This window comes from Schizophyllum commune (assembly GCF_000143185.2).
Source record: "Schizophyllum commune H4-8 unplaced genomic scaffold SCHCOscaffold_5, whole genome shotgun sequence".
Taxonomy (NCBI): domain Eukaryota; kingdom Fungi; phylum Basidiomycota; class Agaricomycetes; order Agaricales; family Schizophyllaceae; genus Schizophyllum; species Schizophyllum commune.
In genome coordinates, this window is record NW_026089542.1 from 141,053 (window position 1) to 159,447 (window position 18,395).

Below are 18,395 nucleotides of genomic sequence, written 5' to 3' on the forward strand. Positions count from 1 at the left end.
TAGTTGTTGAAACTATCCACAACGAATTCTTTATAGGGGCACAACTGTCTGTTGCGCACCATGACCGTCTGCCCGCGCATCCCACTTGAAATCCTCTATCTCGTCGTTCACAAGAGCGACAGGCCTACCCTCGCAGTTCTTATGCGGACGACGACGGCGCTATCCCGTGAGGCGAAGCCGTTGTTCTTCGCGAGCATATCCGTCGCGTCCGCAGGGTCTATGGTGTCGCTTTCGCGAGCGCTTGCCCAAGGTCAATTCCAATCATCATGGCTCCGTCGACTTCATGTGATTTATCCCCCTGTACACCTTCCCCGCTTTTCCAACGTGACAAGTCTTCGGTGGAGTGTCTCCCCGTTCAGTACAGGCGCCTTTTCGCCTTCTACGCTCCGCGACGCCATGTCCTCCTTCCCATCACTCGTCGCATTAGCGCTTTACGAAGGCCCTCGTACCTCACACGAACTCGACGTCGTGCTGTCCCCAGTTGCGCCTATGCTGCAGACGCTGGAGTTGGCTTTTCACGCGCCCTTCGCGATCAGTACATCGACTTTTGGGGCGCACTTTCCTGCGTTGCGCGAACTCATCTTCGCCGACGGGTTTGCCTGTGACCTCGGCGCATTTCTTGGGACGTTCCGGGCGGTTCCTCCTATAGAGGTCCTTCGCGTACCGGCCTTTTGTTCGTGGGAGACACTGCGACGCATTCTGCCCCTTTTCGCGTCCAGCCTTCGCGTTCTCGACGTCGACGTTCTAACCTCAGTAGTGATGTACAGTGAGTGTCCTTGATTATTTCTGACGCACTCTGAAGCCTTTTCAGCCTTTTACCCCGTGCCCGCGATGGCGCGTCTACTATCTGTTCGATTCGAGGTTCGTCGCCCTTGGGACAACTTCCGACGTGAGCTATCATTTGTTCAAGACTTCATGTGGATCATGAGGGCCACGCAGGAACGTTCCTTCCCGGCGTTGACTACGGTTGACCTGCATGTGTATGCGAAGTCGTGCCCCGCCATGATGCTCTGCAGCGAGCAGGCATGCGCTTTGTTTTGTGAAGGGAATGGACCATCGGAGGTCAACTGGCCGAGGTGGTGTTGTCTCGTGTTAGGGCGCACGCTTCATCTTAATGTATTCATTTACTCACCTGAGGTAGAACGAGGTCGTTTGAGATCGGCAGTCTCGAACCAGCTGTCCTTCTTAGGTTCGCGCTTGCAAGTACATATTCACGACGATTAAATATTGCAAGTATCAAATCAGAGACATGTTCAGGATGTTGAGAGGCGAGAGCGCCTTGCTGGTTTTTGCGAGGGTTACGCTTCGGTATCGAGTGGCACGACCGCGCAAACGAGCGAGGACAGTAAACATCAATAATAAAGAGCACAATACGTTGTACAATCACCGCATACACGATCTAGGGACTGCCGCTGCTCTCAATGAACACGCGAAATCTAGAGGGGGGTAAGAAGCGCAAGCAATTGCGCACGGCGTCCAGGAGGTCGTCCGCCCTTTTCCCGTTGAGGGCAAAGTCGACGATGACAACTATCTCCAACGAGCACGTCTTCCCCAGCGCCTGGTGAACCCAGACGTGCCAGTCTATCATGTTTAGGCCATCCCCCGAATCGAAAAGCGCGAAGCACCAGTTCCCAGCCAGCGCAACAGCGGACATCCGCTTCGTCATCACCCTGATCCGCAGCTTCTGCAGCGCAGCGAGGTTGCCCTTCTCTCGCTCCGTATGCAAGAAATCGGCGAGACTGTGCCATTCGCGTCGCTTGTTGTCATTCCCACGTCTCATGTCCACTTTGAGAACGCGCAAGCGCCGAAGTGTGTCCGCCGCCGTGTTAGCTTGAAAGCGGTCAGAGCGGAGGTGGCAGTAGGCAGAGAAAGCACACCTAGAGGTTTCATGTACGCGTTCGCGGGGAACAGGCCTAGTCCGAGCTCCGTCACCATTGGAGGCGTGACGGACAAGAGGTCGTTCAACGATGCCCAGGATAGACCCTGCATAAAGTTCAGAGTTGTGATCCCGGGCGCATTCCGTCGAAAGTACTCGGCGGAGAATGTGGAGAACTGCGCGAAGAAGTGATGAGAAATGGTTAACTGCCGCAAGTCGGGGTAGGCCGCGACACTCTCGGTCAAGAAGAAAGGTGAAGACATGGTCTTGAGCGATATAGTTAGGCTGCGAAGTCCCGGACTCGCCAGTTGAAGCCCAATGTCGACGTCGCGAAGGCCATACGGCCTGGCGCTCATGTGAAGGTGCACAAGACTTGGGAATTGCGACAGAAAGCGTGGAAGGCGTTGTTGAATGTCCACGGAGCGGGAGGGAGCGCTTTTGGTGCACCAGTCGATGGTATGGACTTTTGTGAAGGCAGGGCCCACCGCCAAGAGTTCGTGGTGATGGATGACGAGCTCACGCACGAAGGGGGCGATTACTGAGGCTTTCATTGCCATACAGCGGTAATCGGAGGCGCTCCGAACGTGAACCGTTCTGTAGAAGAGTGGCAGGGCGTAGTCGAAGTGAGAGGACGCGCATAGGAATGCAAGGATGGTGTTGCGGTCACAAAAAGAGATTATGAGGGGGAAGAGCTCCACAAAGATTGTCGGTCGAGGGGCCAGCTGGGTTTCCGCGGAGTTCACTGTCAGAACAATTAGCGCAAGGCCCAGCGAGGAATAAGGGACGCACTGATGGCCTTTTTCCAACTTCCGTATGGCCGCCGGATGTTCAGCAATGGTTATATAAGTCGTAATGAGAAGGGCGTGCCGTCGAATGAGACGCGGTCCTGAAGAGTCTAGGTAGGACCCCAAGCCCATCCGAAGTAAGACATTGCGGAAGCGTTCAAGGGCGCAAGCAAAAGGAGTGGGTCGTACGCTCGTGCAGGCGTAGACTACGCCCATCTATACAGCGAATGGCAGAAGGCCCGCTCCGTGGCGCACGGCAGAGAGAGCCGATGAGTGTTGACGCGCAGCCCGTCGCCAAAGACCATCGACGCCCATGTAGAAAACACCGTCTGAGTACGCGGATGCATCCGGCAGTTGCGTAGGGCTCACATCGCTGTTTGTCGGGACCGCTCTCGTCGAGCTCTTCCGTATACGGCAGCCACCGAGATCAATTTGGGGCTGTCCCGGACATTGCACTGGACGTACGCGAGCGGAAGCACGGGCGAAAGAAGTAGCAGAGTCCAGAGCACGCGCGGCGTTGGAAACGAGGTCTAAGACATGAGACCTTGATCACAGGCTGCGCGTCTGCTCGTCGGCCTCGGCCACGGGGGAGATGCCTCGATGGGTTGTACTACCGCACATTCAGGGTTAGCGGAGGAAGAAAGGAACATGTCTAAAGATCAGCAAGAATCGGGCGTGAGGCGGGGAGACGCACGCTATCAGAAGGTGCAGTGGGTTGCAGTGTATCCGATCGTTTGCTGTAAGGCGTACTTCACGGGCATGCTTCTTTTGGACGGCGGGTCATGTACGAAAGAGAGATGAGCGCGTGAAGGTAATCAGAAACCATCACTGACGGTTAATGTCCATTTTGTGGCGTCGAGTGGCGCATGAACTGGATCCCACCCATTGTTGAACAAGTTGACCATCATGACCGACGCACCTCTATCAACTCAATGGCTGTAAACTCTAACGCCTTCAGGTTCTTCGGGCCCACCTATAAGGAAGGCTCACCGCAAAAGTAGGAGGTAGCCGACGAACAACGATAGTACCACAATCACAGAATCCCGCTTCACGCCAAGAATGCCGCATTCGTGTACAATATACGTAGCTTTCCGACGGGTATGCAGTCAACAAGCTGTGAGCTCGCTCTGGAATGATAGAAGGCACGTAGTAGCGATAATGATGCAGGCGTTTGGCGACAGTCCAGCGTGGCGATCTGGAGATTGGGCATGTAGGCAGCGCTTGCGGTAACGGTGAGCATATGCGCTAATATATCTGCGATGTCCCAAAGTCCGTTGGAAGACCGTCCGGGTGCGACGAGGATCGTAGTGACGTTGGCCAGCTGCAGTAGACACGGCCGGATAGCTGCCTTCTCCCGGTCGAGAGAAGTCGAAACGTTGGAAAGCGACAACGCGGTCAACTGTGACGTCTCTTCTGCCGTGGCGAGCATAGCATGCAGCCCCTCGAATAAGGAGCCGTTCAAGTCCTCGGCCACGTCGACGTTGCGGAGGCCCAGAGCCTTGAGACCAGAGGTCCGTATGCTCCAAATCAATGCGCATGCGCTGCGCTCGAGGAGGAGGTCGACGAGGGAAGGGAGTTGGATGGGATGCGCCGCCGTCGGAGGGCAATCAATAGAGAGGCCCGTCCTAATGTGCAGAGTAGCCAGGTAAAGAGATGAGCCAGCGAGGGAGAGCGCGATGAATGAGGAAGGCAAAGGAGGATCGATGTCGATGCTCAAGTGGCGGAGGGATGGGAGGCAGAAGAAAGTGTTCTCGAGGTCGGAGCCGCTGCTTGGGCCATCGCCGCTGAGGACGAGATGCTCTAGACGCAGCATCGACCCCAGCGCGGCAAGCCCCAGACACTGAGAGTGGAATAGAACGAGGTCAAGGCGGCGAAGAGAGCAGAACCCGTCCTTTGCAAGAACGTCGACGTCGGTCCAGGGCATGTAAACCACAAGCGAGGCCAGACGACCCTTGCATTTGCTTGCAAAGTGCGAGAGCTCGTCGAAGCCGCTAAGATGGTCCCATTTGACATGGACAGGCGCATTGCTGAAGAGAGATGCCTGGTAGGAAAAGTGGGCCCATCGACTGGTGCGTGAGGAGCGTCGGGTAGTAGGCGGTAGGCGATTGTGCTGTAGGCTCAGATACGTCCAGACATTCACCATCCTACGTGCGACAGAGTTCCACCTGAAGCACACTTTGCATATCGTTCTAGCGAAGGAAGCGGCACGATCGGAGGGGTTGTCGAGTGCGAGCGCCAGATGATTGAAAATGCACGATAAGTCGTCGTCACCGAGCCGACGAATAGGGGAAAGCAGAGCTCTCAGGTCGCGAAGGCGCATCGTAAGAGCATTTTTGAGTTCAGCGAGTTTGGCGAGCTCGGCAATGCACTCAGCAAGTGATTGTTCTAGTTCGTTCGCCAAGACCTCCCGGCGCCGAAAGGCAGCGATGTTGTCCCTAGGATAAGAGCGTCCTCTGATGTCCTCTTCACTGATGGAGTAGTCACTCGAGCGGAGTGTGCGAGCGAGCTTCGTGCTGAGCATGGTGTCAATAGCAGGGTCAGAATGGGCTGACATATGCCGGGCCATAAGCGGTAGACCCTCCCACGACCGCGTGACCCAGAAGCGACATGATGACATCAAGGCGGAAATCAGGGCAGAAGCGCGGTTCGAATACAGTCTGTACATACAGGACAGGTCAGACAATGCAAGGCATACGGAGCATTTCTATACAAAGACAATCCACGGAACGCCAGCTTTGTTCCGAAGCTGCGTCAGACGCTGTGTTTGCAGTGCCTGAGAGCCTACACACATGTGAGCTGAAATCACGCAGCGAGAGTGAGGGAGTACCTACCAGAGCCGTCGGGTAGCATGTACTTGAAAGCCACGCGGCGCCAATGAGGCAAATGTAGCACAGGTGCTGCGCGCTCGTACTCCTCTTCCTCGGCCGTGTTTGCGTCGTACTTCTCTACAATAAGCTCGACTTGACCGGGAAAAATAAGCCCGTGGATCCCTTCAAGGTGTGAGACGAGCGCCCAATGTACAATGACCGTAGACAGTCCAGTCAAATGACAGTAGAAGTTGGTGAAGTTCGTGTCGCTCTCTAGCAGATGAGGGTCAGCAGCAGACGCACGAGAGCATGCGGTCTCACCTGTGTATCTCCCCTTATACAGGCGGAGAGTCCGCAATTGAGAGGCAGAGTCCGAGAGGAGGCGCTCGACCGTCTGCCATTCTCCAGAGCGAAGGCGCCCCGTGTACAGCGTGAGGTGAACAAGCGAGGGGAAGTAGATGAACTTCACGAGATCTCGGATTCCCTCTCTTAAATCGATCTCCAGAGTATCGGCAACCATAACTACGCGTGAATCCTCGTCGTCTTCCTCTGAGCGCCAGCCCAAAGGCTCCGTTGGATCGCTCCAGTTATCGGTGACGATGGCAGACGCCTTGATGTGCACGGCCTTGAGTAGAGCGGACATCGGTCTCCCAACAGACGAAGGAACACGGCCAAAGAGGAAATGAAGACCTTCCCGAGGAGCGTTGAAGACCGTCAGAGTCAGAACAGGTGCCATCAAGTCGTCCATAGTAGGCGACGTCCACATTGTCTTCATGTCGACGTACCAGGCGGCACGCCCGTTTCTTCCGAAGACGATGGAGGTCAGGTTGCGGGGCGCAATGGCGGCCAGAAGCCTGACCATCGCAATCGTATCCTTCGTCCAGTCGCTGGGGAGGACAAGGGTGCGGATGTACCGGTTAAAGTCATCATCGGCCGAAGCTTCGGGATGTTCAGAGTAGACTCGCAGATGGCGGGAAGAGACGTACGAGGGATAGCGACAGTGGTGTTGAGACCAGGCACAAACCGCAAAGGCAGGGGCCCTTGACGAGGCGTATGTCAGCTCAAGCGAGTCCAAGTTACCAATGATCTGACCAGTGGGTTTCCTGCGTTCCTCCAAAAGGAGCCATTCCCGGAACTCAAAGTATCTGTCGTCGATGATTGTGATCCGACGCCAGCGGAAGCGACGGGCAACGTAGAACACGGTTTTGCAGGAATTGGCGAAGTTCCGCAAGTCATCCCCATGACAGCAAGCACAAATGCGCGCAATGAGCTCGGGAGCCAAGCTTTGAAAGGGAGAAGGAGTGAGAGACATGGTGAAGATGATAGTCAGGACCAAAGATAAACGGATGCAAAATACGTCCGAGCTTTCCATTTCCCCTCCCCGACACCGATTGGATTCACGGCCACGGCCGACTGATGACCGACTCTGATCGCACGCGCTTGTTGAGCAAGTGAGTTCTGCTGTTATGCCTCCTTGAGTCGAGGAATGACAACAGATCCAACGGGGTGAGCATTGGATGGTACCGCGAACCGAACGCGTTGCGGGGAGGGGTGGCCTCACAAGTGAGAATGTAACTGCCCCGGGATTGAGGTATGCGCTCGATTTCAGGGGAGAGGAGTGGGACGGCAGTACATTAGAGTGGACTGTGAAAGAGTGCTCGACAGTATTAACCGCGTATGGCCATCACTGTTCTCACGTTCGTCAGCTCTCCCACGCACCTGTAATCCGATGGTCGGCTACATTGATGCACAGTATGGGCCAGCGAATGTCTCATGCCCAGCCTGTTTGCTAAGAGCTAAGATGACGGGTATGGCAAGAGACATGTGCCGCCGGAATGTTGCGCGCGGTGCCACGCGCTGCGTGCACGTTGAGTTGACCACGTGAACGAGTTGGCTTTCCCGTGATCAATCCGTGACAGGCCATGTGCGTCGAGTTGATGTTCTACGTCGCAATGGGTAACCTGAGTCGTCAGGTCTCAATCTCAACATAGAAAAGCGCGACCGCATGACGTTCGTAGGCTGTACGCAGAGAGAAGATGTCGCTCATCAAGCCTTCGTAGATGAATTTGCCGTTGTTGTACATGCCATCGTAGTACCAGATATGATGGAATCCCTGCATTACTCTGAGCGTGAAGTGATCCCCGCCGTAGTAGATAATTCCTTTCAATACGTAGGACCTCTTTTGTCGCCGCTCCGAGCGTACGGAGAACGAGGACTGCAAAACCCGACCATGACTGGGATCAAACTCGACAAAAAGGAAGGATGTGTCAGTTTCAAGGCGAGTAACTTGCTTTGCGTTGATGTTGCAGATACTACAAACATCTCGAGCGTCAGACCCTCTGAACCACTTACCGACATCCCATGCGTACTGAGCCTCAATCTCAAACACAGGCGCCGTTGAGGATCTCATGCGCGGACCAACTGCGCCATGCAAGTCATGTGTCTGGCTCTTCTTGCACTGCGTTGTCGTAATAGCGACGCATCTGTTCACGTTAAACAGATGACTGAGGACAGAGTGAAGAACAGTGTACTGACCCGGGACGAACGTAGCTGGGGCGGTAGCGTGTAAGAAGGCGCGCATGGAGTCTCTGATAGCGGTCACGTCCAAGCTGGCTGCGAGGGTCATGCTCAAATGCGCATCTAGGGCGCTGTACAGAATGGAGGCGCCATCGCTCCCCCAGCACTTCAGTCGCGGGAGCCATTCTTCAGGAGCTTCAGCCGTGACCCATGCCATCAGGGTAGCGACGGCGTCGTACGCACAGCTATTGTCCGCCCACGTCGCTCCAAAGTTGAGTACAGGGGGATGAACGTAGTCAATCTCAACGGGATGGGTGAGTGTCTCAGCCCTTTGGCGCTTAGAAGGCGGCGAAAGGTCTGTACCATGGTCTCGGTCGCGCTTGAGGGTGGATCTTGACGACGCCACAAAGGTGCTGATGGGAACAAAGTCATCGGTCATTGCCGAACGCGGCAGATCTCCCTTCGCGTCCTTCACGGTGATGAGTTGCCAGTCTATGGGCGCGACTTCGAAATCCAGCCACGCCTCTGGATTCGTCACATTTCCACTTGCATTGTACTTAGGCTTTTCGTCTGTCCATTCGAGCGCTTCAGGCATGCCAGGTGGCATGTACGCCTCACCCTTCCACTTCCGAAAGGCTGAGATCAAGTCCTTCCTCCGATGTCCTGTGACCTCCGCTGGTAGCTTTCCCTCGTACTGGAGCTTTGTTATCTCATTCAAAAGCTCAAGCTCTCGGAATTCTTGGCGTAGCGCGCCGCTGCACCCCCCTTGGATCTTCGTTGGGTTGTATCCTCGCAAAATCAGCGTCCCTGCCGATGTTCGACCTCTTGAGAGGGCCACGTAGTACGCGTGATGATCAGCGCAGTCCTGTAAGTCCACAACATTGACCTCGCGTGACTTGCCCTGGGAGGCATAATCAGTCATCGAAAAGTTCGGCAAGACGTGGACTTGGTCGCGCACGATGGTTATGTACTTGCTTCCTGTCGTCACCCTTGGCAGCATGCACTCCACGGTCATCTTCTGCCTTGTAATGGGAACCACGTTCCTAGGTAAGCCCGGAAACTGTACTGGTCTCGGCGGGGTAACTAACTCGACAAACAGGACGTCGAGCATTCTCTGCCCACGGCTACCCCTCGATTCTTGCCAGTCATAAACGATTCCTTCCTGGCCCTTCGTCATCGACAGCTCTGTCGCGGAGTTGTAGCGTAGCATGACCGGCATCCCTCGACAAAGCGACAGCTTCCCAGGAACATACGACTTGCAGAAAGAGTGGGGCTGTTCCCACAGTTCGTGCTGTAAGAAAGCGCTCAGTGGTCTATCTTGCTGTCCTTTAACGCGAAGCCAGTCCTCAGAGAAGAACTCTATAAGCTCCTGACCGCTCTCTGTAGCGAACCGACGAACGCCAATGTCGTTGATGGCGTCTTTGACGATGTTACGAGCGGTAATCACAGACACATTTCTGAATAGCTCGTCTGCGATTGAAAGGTCTGTTGTAGAAGAGAAGGCGCATCTGGAGTCTATCCAGGTAAGGTTTTTGGTTGTACACACCTTCAACCTCATTCTCATCATACAATCTTGGAACTCCAAGTCGTCTGCGCTGGTCGCGCTCTGACGGTGATTTTGCTTTAGGAGAACGACGACAACGAAGAGATGCCAAATGGCTTTTCCCAGCGCAGCCTTCTGACTACGTGCATCAGCGCCGTATCGCCCGGCTTTCCTACTGTAAAGCGAGCCTTCTTCACCGCCCACGACCGGTGGTTGCTGCGCAAAGTCCCCAGCAAAAATCATGTTCAAGCCGCCGTATGGTACGTCCGTCACGCCTACCGCTTGACAGGTCGCTCTGCTTACGTTATAGTTCTCGTAGTGGGCCAGCATAGACGCCTCGTCCATCAGCAGAGTACCTTTACCTTTCATGCGTTGCTTGACCTTCGCACGCCCGGTCATGGTCTGCTCTTTTAGAGTTGATATCCCCAACGTCGAGTGGTATGTAGACCCATTAACCAGATTAGACGCAGTCCCTGTCGGAGCCATGACAAGATATCCGGAGCCGATGTTCGCTCGGTCAATAACGGCTTGGACGGCCTGAAACACACGAGACTTTCCGGTACCGCCCATACCACCAACGTACATCAGAAGCTGACCACAGCCAGGAGTGAGAATGTGATTCCCCGCGATGCGCACCGCACGCTCTTGGTCCTCGTTGAGCGAGAAATCGGCTAAGACTGCGTCTACGAGACCTCGCTGAAGCGGTGCAACATAGGTGCGCATCAATAGCGCCTTGTTCACGATGTCGACGCTCACTACGTAGGCGGGACCTACCACAGGATCATTCTCAGGGACGACGAGAATGCGGACTCCCTGTGCGTCGATTGCTGCTTTTTTCGCTTCTTTAACGATCTCTGTCCAATTCCTCGCAGTTCTCTTGACGGTTATTCTGCCCGCAGGTGCGGCAATTGTAGCGATAGGTACGTTCCATCTGTGTCTGACCATCATGTCTTTCATGCCCAGGAAGGACGTCTTCTTCTTGGTGTACAGTGTATTCATTTCTTCGTATTCTGCGTGCGTGGTCGGAAAGACGGTCTCGACTTGACTTCTGCAGTCGTCATCGTAGTCAATGTCTTGCACGTCCTCTTCGGTGAGTGGTATATCCTCAGTCCAGCCTTCACCACTCTTTTGTCTTGACCTGTAGTCATCTCGCGCGTCCATGCACTCCCATCTCAAGTTGAAGTTCTTCATGAGCTGCTTTTCGCGCGGTGAGAACTTATGCTTATCGAAAGCGTCTTGCCAGGTCTCATCCGCAGATTTGAGATCTTCCGGTCGTCTCCAAGGTTTGAAAAGCATCAACATGACCTGGATGTACTCGTCAAGATTGCCCTTATCGCTGCAGGGCAACAGGCGCATGAAGTTCAACACGAGCATTGGGTCCTCTTGCTGCCGCTTTTTCATGCAATGCGAGCTCGCGAGGGAGTGTCCGTATCGGAAAGGGTAATGGAGGTTCGGCAAACGCGTCGTGGGTGGCTCTCCGAGCGTCTCGGGCAGTGGATCTACGGGTTCATCGTCGTCAGGCTCATCCAAGGGAAGTTCTTTGTCTCCAGTTTCTTCTGCTTCTGCGTCTCGACGATCACTTTCATCAGCCTCAGAGTCGTGTGCCTGTGTAGAGTGCGCGTCTTCGGCAGAAACGTCCGTGTCGTCTTCACGTGCGGCAGACCAAGGATTCTCGTCTTCCTCGTTCTCGCTGTCCTCTACGTCGCTTGCGCCCCCGTGTTCCTCCTCACTTGCTTCCTCAGCTGCTGACGAACCTTTAGGTGCGTCGTCCTTGCTCTCCTTTGTCTGGCCCTTTGGCAGCGAGATTCGCTCGCAGTTCAACATGAAGCGATAGAGGTTATAAGCTTCAAGGGCATCCGCACGGTAAGTGTAATTCTGCGCTTCAGAAACTCCAATGATCGCCCCCTTCTTCTTGACGAGCAGTACGCTCTCTTCTCCATAACCTTCGCTGTTCTTTTGCCAATACATTTTAATCTGCCTGAAGTACGTGTGCCAGAAGAAAGGCTTAAATCGGTGCGACGTGTAGTGGTCAGGGTTACCAAGCAGATACATGGCGATCATAGGCCCTCCAAGCTCCATTTTCGTCGCCAATTTGTTAACGATTTTTGTCATCAGACGGCGCGCCGCTTCGATACCATCGCCACCAGAGCAGAGCACGTCTTGATTTTGGTCGAAAACGGATTTGATGACCTCAAATATAACGTGCGTCTGCGGTCCCATCTTAGTGATATATTCCGTGATATAGTAAACGATGTGGTTGACAGCGCTTCCCGAGAGGAGACACGAGCAGTCGTGGTTGCACCGAAAGAAGTAGCTCAAAACAGAGCAGACGTCGTTCATATTGGGCTCCAGGTGCTTGAAGCGCAGCGCTCCGGTATTAGGGTCCACTCCCGTCTCGGTACGTACCTCCCTCGGCATCCGAGCTTTGCAGCGCCCCGTCTTATTAAACTTGCAGTACTTGTCTTTGCATGTATGCACGTTCGTTCTCATGAGGATATCGTTTACCTCCTCTTTGAAGGTGGTCACCCATTGGCGGGTCTCCTCGCATTTATGACACCCTGGCTTAGCGCAGACGCAGTACACCTTAGGCGGAGTCGCCGGATGCGTGTAAGTGGGGTTCTGATATCCCGGTCTCTTTCTGATTTCCTTCAGACGTGCAGATATCTCTTCAAATGTACCGTCTATAAACTCTCCCCTATGGCACGCTTCCGCGTACTCAACCATTTGTGCGCAGAACTCCGATTCAAAGTCCTTCATTCGCTCACGAATCTCCGTAGGTGAAAACGAGCCGCGAATCCATAGCAGAGAGTGTAGATGCAAGGTCAGTCGGCCTTGCTGCTCGACAGTCGCGTAGTACCCACTCGTCTCGCCAAAGATACCATCATGTCCCGAGTCAACACCAAGGACGTGCTTAATGAATCCTTCGACGGCGAAGTGAAAGAAACGCGCGCCTGCTACTGGGTTGTTCACTACAGCGCGAAAGCGATGGTCTCGCTCCTCGTCAGTCGTCGGAGGTTGTAAGTTAGGCTTGAACGCTTGTTTGGCGTCTGCAAGGTAGAAGCACAGTGGATGTTTGATATCTGTTGGCGCAATCGTTATGTACCAGATAGGGGATCCAAGATGGGCAATTAGGGACCATATTTCCGTTCTCATCCATTTCCTGCCTGCGGAAGATCCGTCAACTTTAGCCGCAACACTCTCCATATCTTGAAGGACACGATAGCACAGTTTCTCTTCGTCTGTGGCTGGAATCACCCTCTCACCAGTCTTAGCACGGTTAACGATGCGCTGGAGAACTGCGGGGTTGACGGACAGAAGCCGTTGAGAGACCGCCTCGAATTGGCTTCGGCGGGCGACCAGAAAGCTCTGCGTCGTCGCATCCCGAATCTGAAAGTGGCTGAACGCGACGAAAATGAAAGCAGGATCTAATTGAAACCGCTTGTCGTGATACATGAGCAAGTGACGACAGTGTTCTTTAAGAGAAAGGCGCAGCCGCTTACTAGAAGCGTCGCTGGTGCAACCAAGACCTCCGCGGCCGAAAGGGAAGAGCCACGGGAACATCTTTGGGTATAAGAGCGGATTGTTATAGAGAGACTCCGGTCGCTCGCCATGGCCGATGCGCAACATTCCCTTGTTCGCGTTGAAGTGGTCCAAAGCTAGCGCTGTAAGCTCTTCGTGAGTTTTCGTTTCCAAGTCGTTTCCCGTCAGGCCGTGCACTTGAAAAGGGATTTCACCTGTCTCGACGCCATGCTCGTCTGCCACATCATAAGAGCTTCGCCCCTCCGGTGCTATGTTAGAAGTGGAGGGCCTGTACACGACGGAGACTGGCGGGACAGACTCCGAGTACCGCGCAAGTGCGCTCTCGTCGACGGTGATATCCTGCCACCCCGGTGTATGCGCGATGAGGTGCTGGAGCGCCTCTCGGACAACGTGGTGACGCACCAGGAGTGGAGCAAACCTAGGGGACTTATAGTCTTCAACAGATGGCGGTGTGGGCCCGGTAAACATGATTGCCAATACCTTCTCGATGTCCTCCTTCGGCGGTGGCAGAGACTCGTAGATTTTGTCTGACTCCACGGGGAAAGAGATGACATGAGCGATCGCTTTTCGATACCCACCTGCTACCTTCACGAATAAGGCGTTGTGACGGACAGGCTGTATCAACAGCCGCTCGAAGTAGCGCAGGCGCCTGAGCACGAAGGGGACCTCCCCTATCCAAAGATTGTTCGCTAGCGCCAAACGAGGGATCAAGCCCTTGGTGACGACAGGACGGCAGTCAGAGCAGATGTATCTGGCATTCGGTATCAACACAGGTTTATTATCTTCCCAGGGCGACCCATCCTCTTTAAGAGCAGCGTCAGCGACAGCGAGCACGGGGAAGTGTCTGGCGACGTGCCTAATGTTCGTCAAGTGCTTGGTGGGCTTCAACTCTGCGCAGACACCACAAGCCGCCTCTTCCATGGCCATGGAATCAGCGATGAAGTCGCTGGTGATGGTGTGTAGAAGCTCATTAGAATACGGAGGAGGCGGAAAAGATGGCTCGGGGGCTGCGGCTTTTGCTCTCTCGTACTGATCATGCTTCATTCGCGCATACCCTGGCTTCGCACGCCGTGAAGCTTCATATTTGGACACTCTTAACAACGTTCTCTCCTCGTCGAGAGGGACACGTCTCAGGAGGGTGATCCAACCGTCACAACCGGCGGTACATTGATGACTCTCGCCGATACCGACCAGATCTCCTGCCGCGACGCCACGCCAGGTTACGGAGATGTCGTGAAGTCTGCAGACCTTTTTAGCCTCCAGAATTGTGAGGTGCACGAACAAAGCCGCGGGTGGAACCAGCGTACCGATTATGTCGTCCGTGTACTCACGATCAACCCCATCGGCAGCGACGGTGTCTTCGTAGATGTAGCACCAATCTTCAAGGACGTGATACTCAGGAGTATGCACCACGTACGGCTCGATCTCGTAGGACCGAAGGATTCTGAACTGGGCGCGATCTCTAGCGCCACCGGAGGGGCGCACAGTCGTGATACGCTCACCAGAGAAAGGAGGGAAGCCACACGAGAGGGTACTCAGCATTCGATGGCAAGAGAGAGCGATAGATAGAGAGCAAACGGTATATCGACGTACATAGCGACAGTAGATAATAGGGGCTTCGACAGCCGAGTCGTCGATGGGGATTGGATTGCCCAACCGCATAACGGCCCCGAGTTCAACCCTCGGGGATGCCTGTGAAGGCATAATACAGTGTTCCGCTGCCCAAATGCAACGGGAACAAGACGATTGAAGGGGAGCAAGGAGTTGCCGGGTAGGGGGCGAAGCGGAGATATGAAGTCCAAGGCGATCAACGTCTATGCAAGGGTCCATTGTTTGCACAAGGACCGTGATAGCGTCGTTACAGGTAGCACAGAGCGTTGCCGTAGACAGAATGAGTACACGGCCACGCAATGTACGTCGAGGTTTTGAGCATGCGCAGATGAGGGTGAGAGTCACCGATTTCGGGGCAGTAGAAGGCGCTAGGCAGAGTAAGTTCGTGTACATGAAGGGAATGCGAGCGACACGCACCTAACATGGCCCTTAGCCCAAACTTCACGACGGTGATTGTCTGAATCTGGATGCGGGGGAGAAGCAGGAAAGATCGAACGCCCAAATGGGATTTCCTTTATACCGCCCCGTGATGTGATGACAAATTCTCGATCACGTCAGGCTGCGTGGCAAGCAACGGCAAATAGAAGCCTACAAGTCACGCTTGTCACCGCCATGAACTCACCGCAGACCGGGTCTGGATCTGTCGAAGAACGCAGGGAAACATTTATGTCGATCTTTGGTACGCGCGGATGTTCGAGTAAAGACAGTGATATTAGACAGATGTAGAGACAGTGGGTAATGAACGTATAGGACGTCGAGGCCAAAAAATATACAGTAAAGACAGTGAATGTACTTAGTGAACGGTCAGGACAGAAAGGGCTCGCCTACCCTTCCATGTCAGCGTCGCCGCCTTCGTCTCCGCCGCTTGCAGACACCGCCGCCTCGTCGTCCGACGACCGCACCTTCTTGGAAGGCGATCCTTGATTAGCGACTGCAGGGCGCTCATGAGTCAGACGCTTCTTCGTACCGGAGACCGGGGTCTCGGCGACGTCCCCGTCAGTGCCAGGGGCGCCGACACCGACAGGCACGTCCTCGGCCTGCGCACTGCTCGAAAGCGCCTTCGCACGCTTGCCCCTCTCCCTCTCCGCCCTCTTCTTAGCCTTTTTCTCCGCCTCATCCTTCGCCTGCTGCTCCAACTCCGCTTTCTTCCGCGCGAGTGCTTCCTTCTCCACCTCCTTCAAGGCCTTCGTCGCGCGAGAGCTCTCGGCATCGATGCTGTCGGAGAGGACGACAATGCTATCGATGTTGAACGAGACCGCTTTCTGATCAACTTGCCATCGGGAGACGGTGTAGAAGACGACTGCGAGAGCGTCTCTGTCCAGCATACCCACGAAGCGCGGCCAGTTGCGCTCGTCCTTCAAGTCCTTCAGAGTGTCGACGCCCCAGTCGACGGCTTTCGACCGAGCATCGATCACGGGGACTGTGAATATGTAAGACACAGACGAGACCGGGTTTGCAAGCCCTCACTTTCGTCCATGTACTCGAGCACCCCTGCTTTGCGGAAATTCTTGGATCCGTCCGAGATCAGCTCGGGCTTCTCCCGCTTCGCCTTCGCGCTCGCTGGGTAACCGGGGACGTTAGGCTTCCGACCTGGGGACAGTTAGGATAGTGCTCGTATACGGATGTAGCAGTGCCTCACCGTCCTTCCCCGGCTTCGTAGAAAAAGCGACGCTACCGTTGTCGTACAGAGGGAACTTGTGATGATCATCTCCCGAGAACTTGGCGACCTCGTTCAGGCAAGCGAAGATACGGGCCGGCTCGCCATCGAGAGGAGCGATGCTGATACCGCGACGGGGATCCTTGTTGAAGATCCGACCCTCAGGCCCAACGAAGAAGTCCCTCACGAGTCCGCCCGTCAGGCACATAACGGGTGTCCTCTTGTCGGCGACAGTGACGAGCGAGGTGTCGCGACTGCGTCTGTCCATAGTCATGAACAGCAATCGGGCAGGGTCGATACGGCTGAGGTTAATGTAACCAGCGCCCTCCCTAAAGCCGACGATGGTGGCAAGCGTCCTGCCCAAACGTCAGGAGCGAGTCCAGCAGAGCACACGCAAGGCGCTCACCTCAAAAGATCGAACTGCGGATAAATCTTCTCCAACGTGGTAGCGGGATCCGGGTAGTCCGTAGCGTTCTCCGGACGGTATGCAGAGGTCGAAAAAAGGGGAACCTCACTGTACGTTAAGTCAGGGACAGAGCCATCACCGAGAATGTAAGACAGTACTCGTATGTGTGCATCGCATTGTAGACACCCTGTGCGAAGAAGTACGGATTGACGCCGTAGTACTTCGTTATAGCGTCCGCCTTGATGGCTAAGTAACTTGAAACAGCGTCAGTCTAGTCCCACGACAACAGGCAAAGAACATACACTGGGTGCTTCTTGTCGAGAACGAACATCCTGAAGTACTGAGCGGCGGGCTGGAGACCGTTGATATGGACTTGTACGGCCTCAGGACCAGAGACAGCGCCCCTATAAGCACCTACAGTCAGCAGAGGATGCGGCGTAGAAAGGAGGACCCGTACGGCGCTTGGTGATTGGCAGAAGAACTAAACGATGATGAGTCTATGGGCAAGGGCAGCACGAGAATAAAAACTTACTAGGCCGAGTGCTCGCCATCAGATTCGGAGTCCTCATTATCAGCATGCGCCCCGGCGCTGCGGGATTGTTAAGCTTGGCAGTACGCGATCGTCAATCGTTAGACGTACCCAAGGTCAACTATATCTTCGTCATCGCTGGAGGACATAAGCCGACAGAGTAAGAAGAAGGCAGCGAATCGAACCTGTCATTGCGCCCAATTGCGACGCCCAAGTCTTCGATTGCATCCGGGTGAGCTTTCTCCCCGTCTTCGCTGAGGTGACTGTGAGCTCGCGGTTAGGAAAGAGAAAGGGAGGAAGACTAACCCTTCTCCCTCGTCGTCTTCTTCCGCCTCATCGTCGATAAACCTAAAGCAACTCATCAATCTTAAGCGGGTCGGCAGAAGAAGAAGACTTACTTGTTCTTTACACGTTCCTCACCGCCCTCATCGTCATCGCTCTCGCCATGCCCCGTCACCTCCTTCTCTGGGCCTCCGTTGTCCCCGACAACCGCCGTAGGCGCAAGCGCCTCTCCCTGCGCTTCGTCCGCCTCCGACGTGTCCATGGGGGGCTGAGCAGCGGCTCCGGACTGCGGCACGGTCAAGTCGTCTGTGCTGGGTGCGGGAGAAATGACGCGCATGCGCCTCCCGGTCTTCGCCCTTTTCGAAGGCGCTTGGGAGGTGGGTTCACCACCCCCTCCGTCATCGACGTTGCCTTGACTATAATGGCCATTAGATCAAGCGAGACAAGCAGGAGACCAAAGAACTCACGACTCTTTCATATTCACTTGGCGCGTGGAGCGACGAGTAGACTCTGTCATAATTGACGAAGACGGGTTCTGCAAACGTGTCAGTCGTCTTATATATGTCTCTGCACATGCATGTCCGACGACGCTTCTTGGAGTGCGCTTCGCAGCCACTGGGCGAGGAGGGAAAAACGGTCTTGCCCGGGCTGGCTCCAGGCCGGTGAGACAAAAAATCGCAGGACGGCCTTTCGATGGATCGTCACGTCAAATTCGCAGGAACGACGCGGGACATGTTCCGAACCGGACGCTGACGCAGTGGTTTGGTGCTCACGAGTGCTTGCCTGCAGGGAATAGCCTGTAGGCGCGAAAGGAGGCTTATCGTGTTCATCGGTCGTGGAAA

At 54.8% G+C, this 18,395-nt stretch overlaps 8 protein-coding genes across 8 annotated transcripts; 1 reads left to right on the forward strand and 7 right to left on the reverse strand.

Moving 5' to 3' along the window:
* Positions 1–60: 60 nt before the first annotated feature.
* On the forward strand, positions 61–1,096 carry SCHCODRAFT_02729121 (uncharacterized protein; the record flags this gene model as incomplete). Its single annotated transcript, XM_050347117.1, has 2 exons — positions 61–770; positions 1,021–1,096. The coding sequence occupies 2 exons, from the start codon at positions 61–63 to the stop codon at positions 1,094–1,096; spliced, it is 786 nt and encodes a 261-aa protein (XP_050200282.1).
* A 28-nt stretch (positions 1,097–1,124) lies between these two features.
* On the reverse strand, positions 1,125–8,580 carry SCHCODRAFT_02500915 (uncharacterized protein; the record flags this gene model as incomplete). The annotated part of the gene is made up of 14 exons (XM_003037669.3): positions 1,125–1,196; positions 1,472–1,830; positions 1,878–2,470; positions 2,666–2,877; positions 2,917–3,099; positions 3,581–3,634; positions 3,893–5,174; positions 5,239–5,318; positions 5,372–5,442; positions 5,493–5,741; positions 5,790–6,407; positions 6,455–6,508; positions 7,188–7,205; positions 7,821–8,580. The coding sequence occupies 14 exons, from the start codon at positions 8,578–8,580 to the stop codon at positions 1,125–1,127; spliced, it is 4,605 nt and encodes a 1,534-aa protein (XP_003037715.2).
* A 144-nt stretch (positions 8,581–8,724) lies between these two features.
* Positions 8,725–9,858, reverse strand: SCHCODRAFT_02474399 (uncharacterized protein; the record flags this gene model as incomplete). The annotated part of the gene is made up of 1 exon (XM_050342728.1): positions 8,725–9,858. A coding segment is annotated over one exon (1,134 nt), but the record flags the coding sequence as incomplete, so codon positions are not given.
* A 264-nt stretch (positions 9,859–10,122) lies between these two features.
* Positions 10,123–11,748, reverse strand: SCHCODRAFT_02473846 (uncharacterized protein; the record flags this gene model as incomplete). Its single annotated transcript, XM_050342724.1, has 1 exon — positions 10,123–11,748. A coding segment is annotated over one exon (1,626 nt), but the record flags the coding sequence as incomplete, so codon positions are not given.
* Positions 11,725–12,333, reverse strand: SCHCODRAFT_02457116 (uncharacterized protein; the record flags this gene model as incomplete). The annotated part of the gene is made up of 1 exon (XM_003037674.2): positions 11,725–12,333. A coding segment is annotated over one exon (609 nt), but the record flags the coding sequence as incomplete, so codon positions are not given.
* Positions 12,334–12,363: 30 nt separating this feature from the next.
* On the reverse strand, positions 12,364–12,981 carry SCHCODRAFT_02474229 (uncharacterized protein; the record flags this gene model as incomplete). The annotated part of the gene is made up of 1 exon (XM_050342727.1): positions 12,364–12,981. A coding segment is annotated over one exon (618 nt), but the record flags the coding sequence as incomplete, so codon positions are not given.
* An 81-nt stretch (positions 12,982–13,062) lies between these two features.
* SCHCODRAFT_02498471 (uncharacterized protein) lies at positions 13,063–13,989 on the reverse strand (the record flags this gene model as incomplete). Its single annotated transcript, XM_050343075.1, has 1 exon — positions 13,063–13,989. A coding segment is annotated over one exon (927 nt), but the record flags the coding sequence as incomplete, so codon positions are not given.
* SCHCODRAFT_02498973 (uncharacterized protein) lies at positions 13,953–18,070 on the reverse strand (the record flags this gene model as incomplete). Its single annotated transcript, XM_003037675.2, has 17 exons — positions 13,953–14,014; positions 14,400–14,517; positions 14,662–14,760; positions 15,025–15,047; positions 15,097–15,142; positions 15,302–15,319; positions 15,582–16,099; positions 16,147–16,269; positions 16,319–16,692; positions 16,743–16,850; positions 16,901–16,996; positions 17,045–17,146; positions 17,383–17,409; positions 17,457–17,525; positions 17,578–17,619; positions 17,670–17,969; positions 18,021–18,070. The coding sequence occupies 17 exons, from the start codon at positions 18,068–18,070 to the stop codon at positions 13,953–13,955; spliced, it is 2,175 nt and encodes a 724-aa protein (XP_003037721.2).
* Between the last annotated feature and the right edge of the window lie 325 nt (positions 18,071–18,395).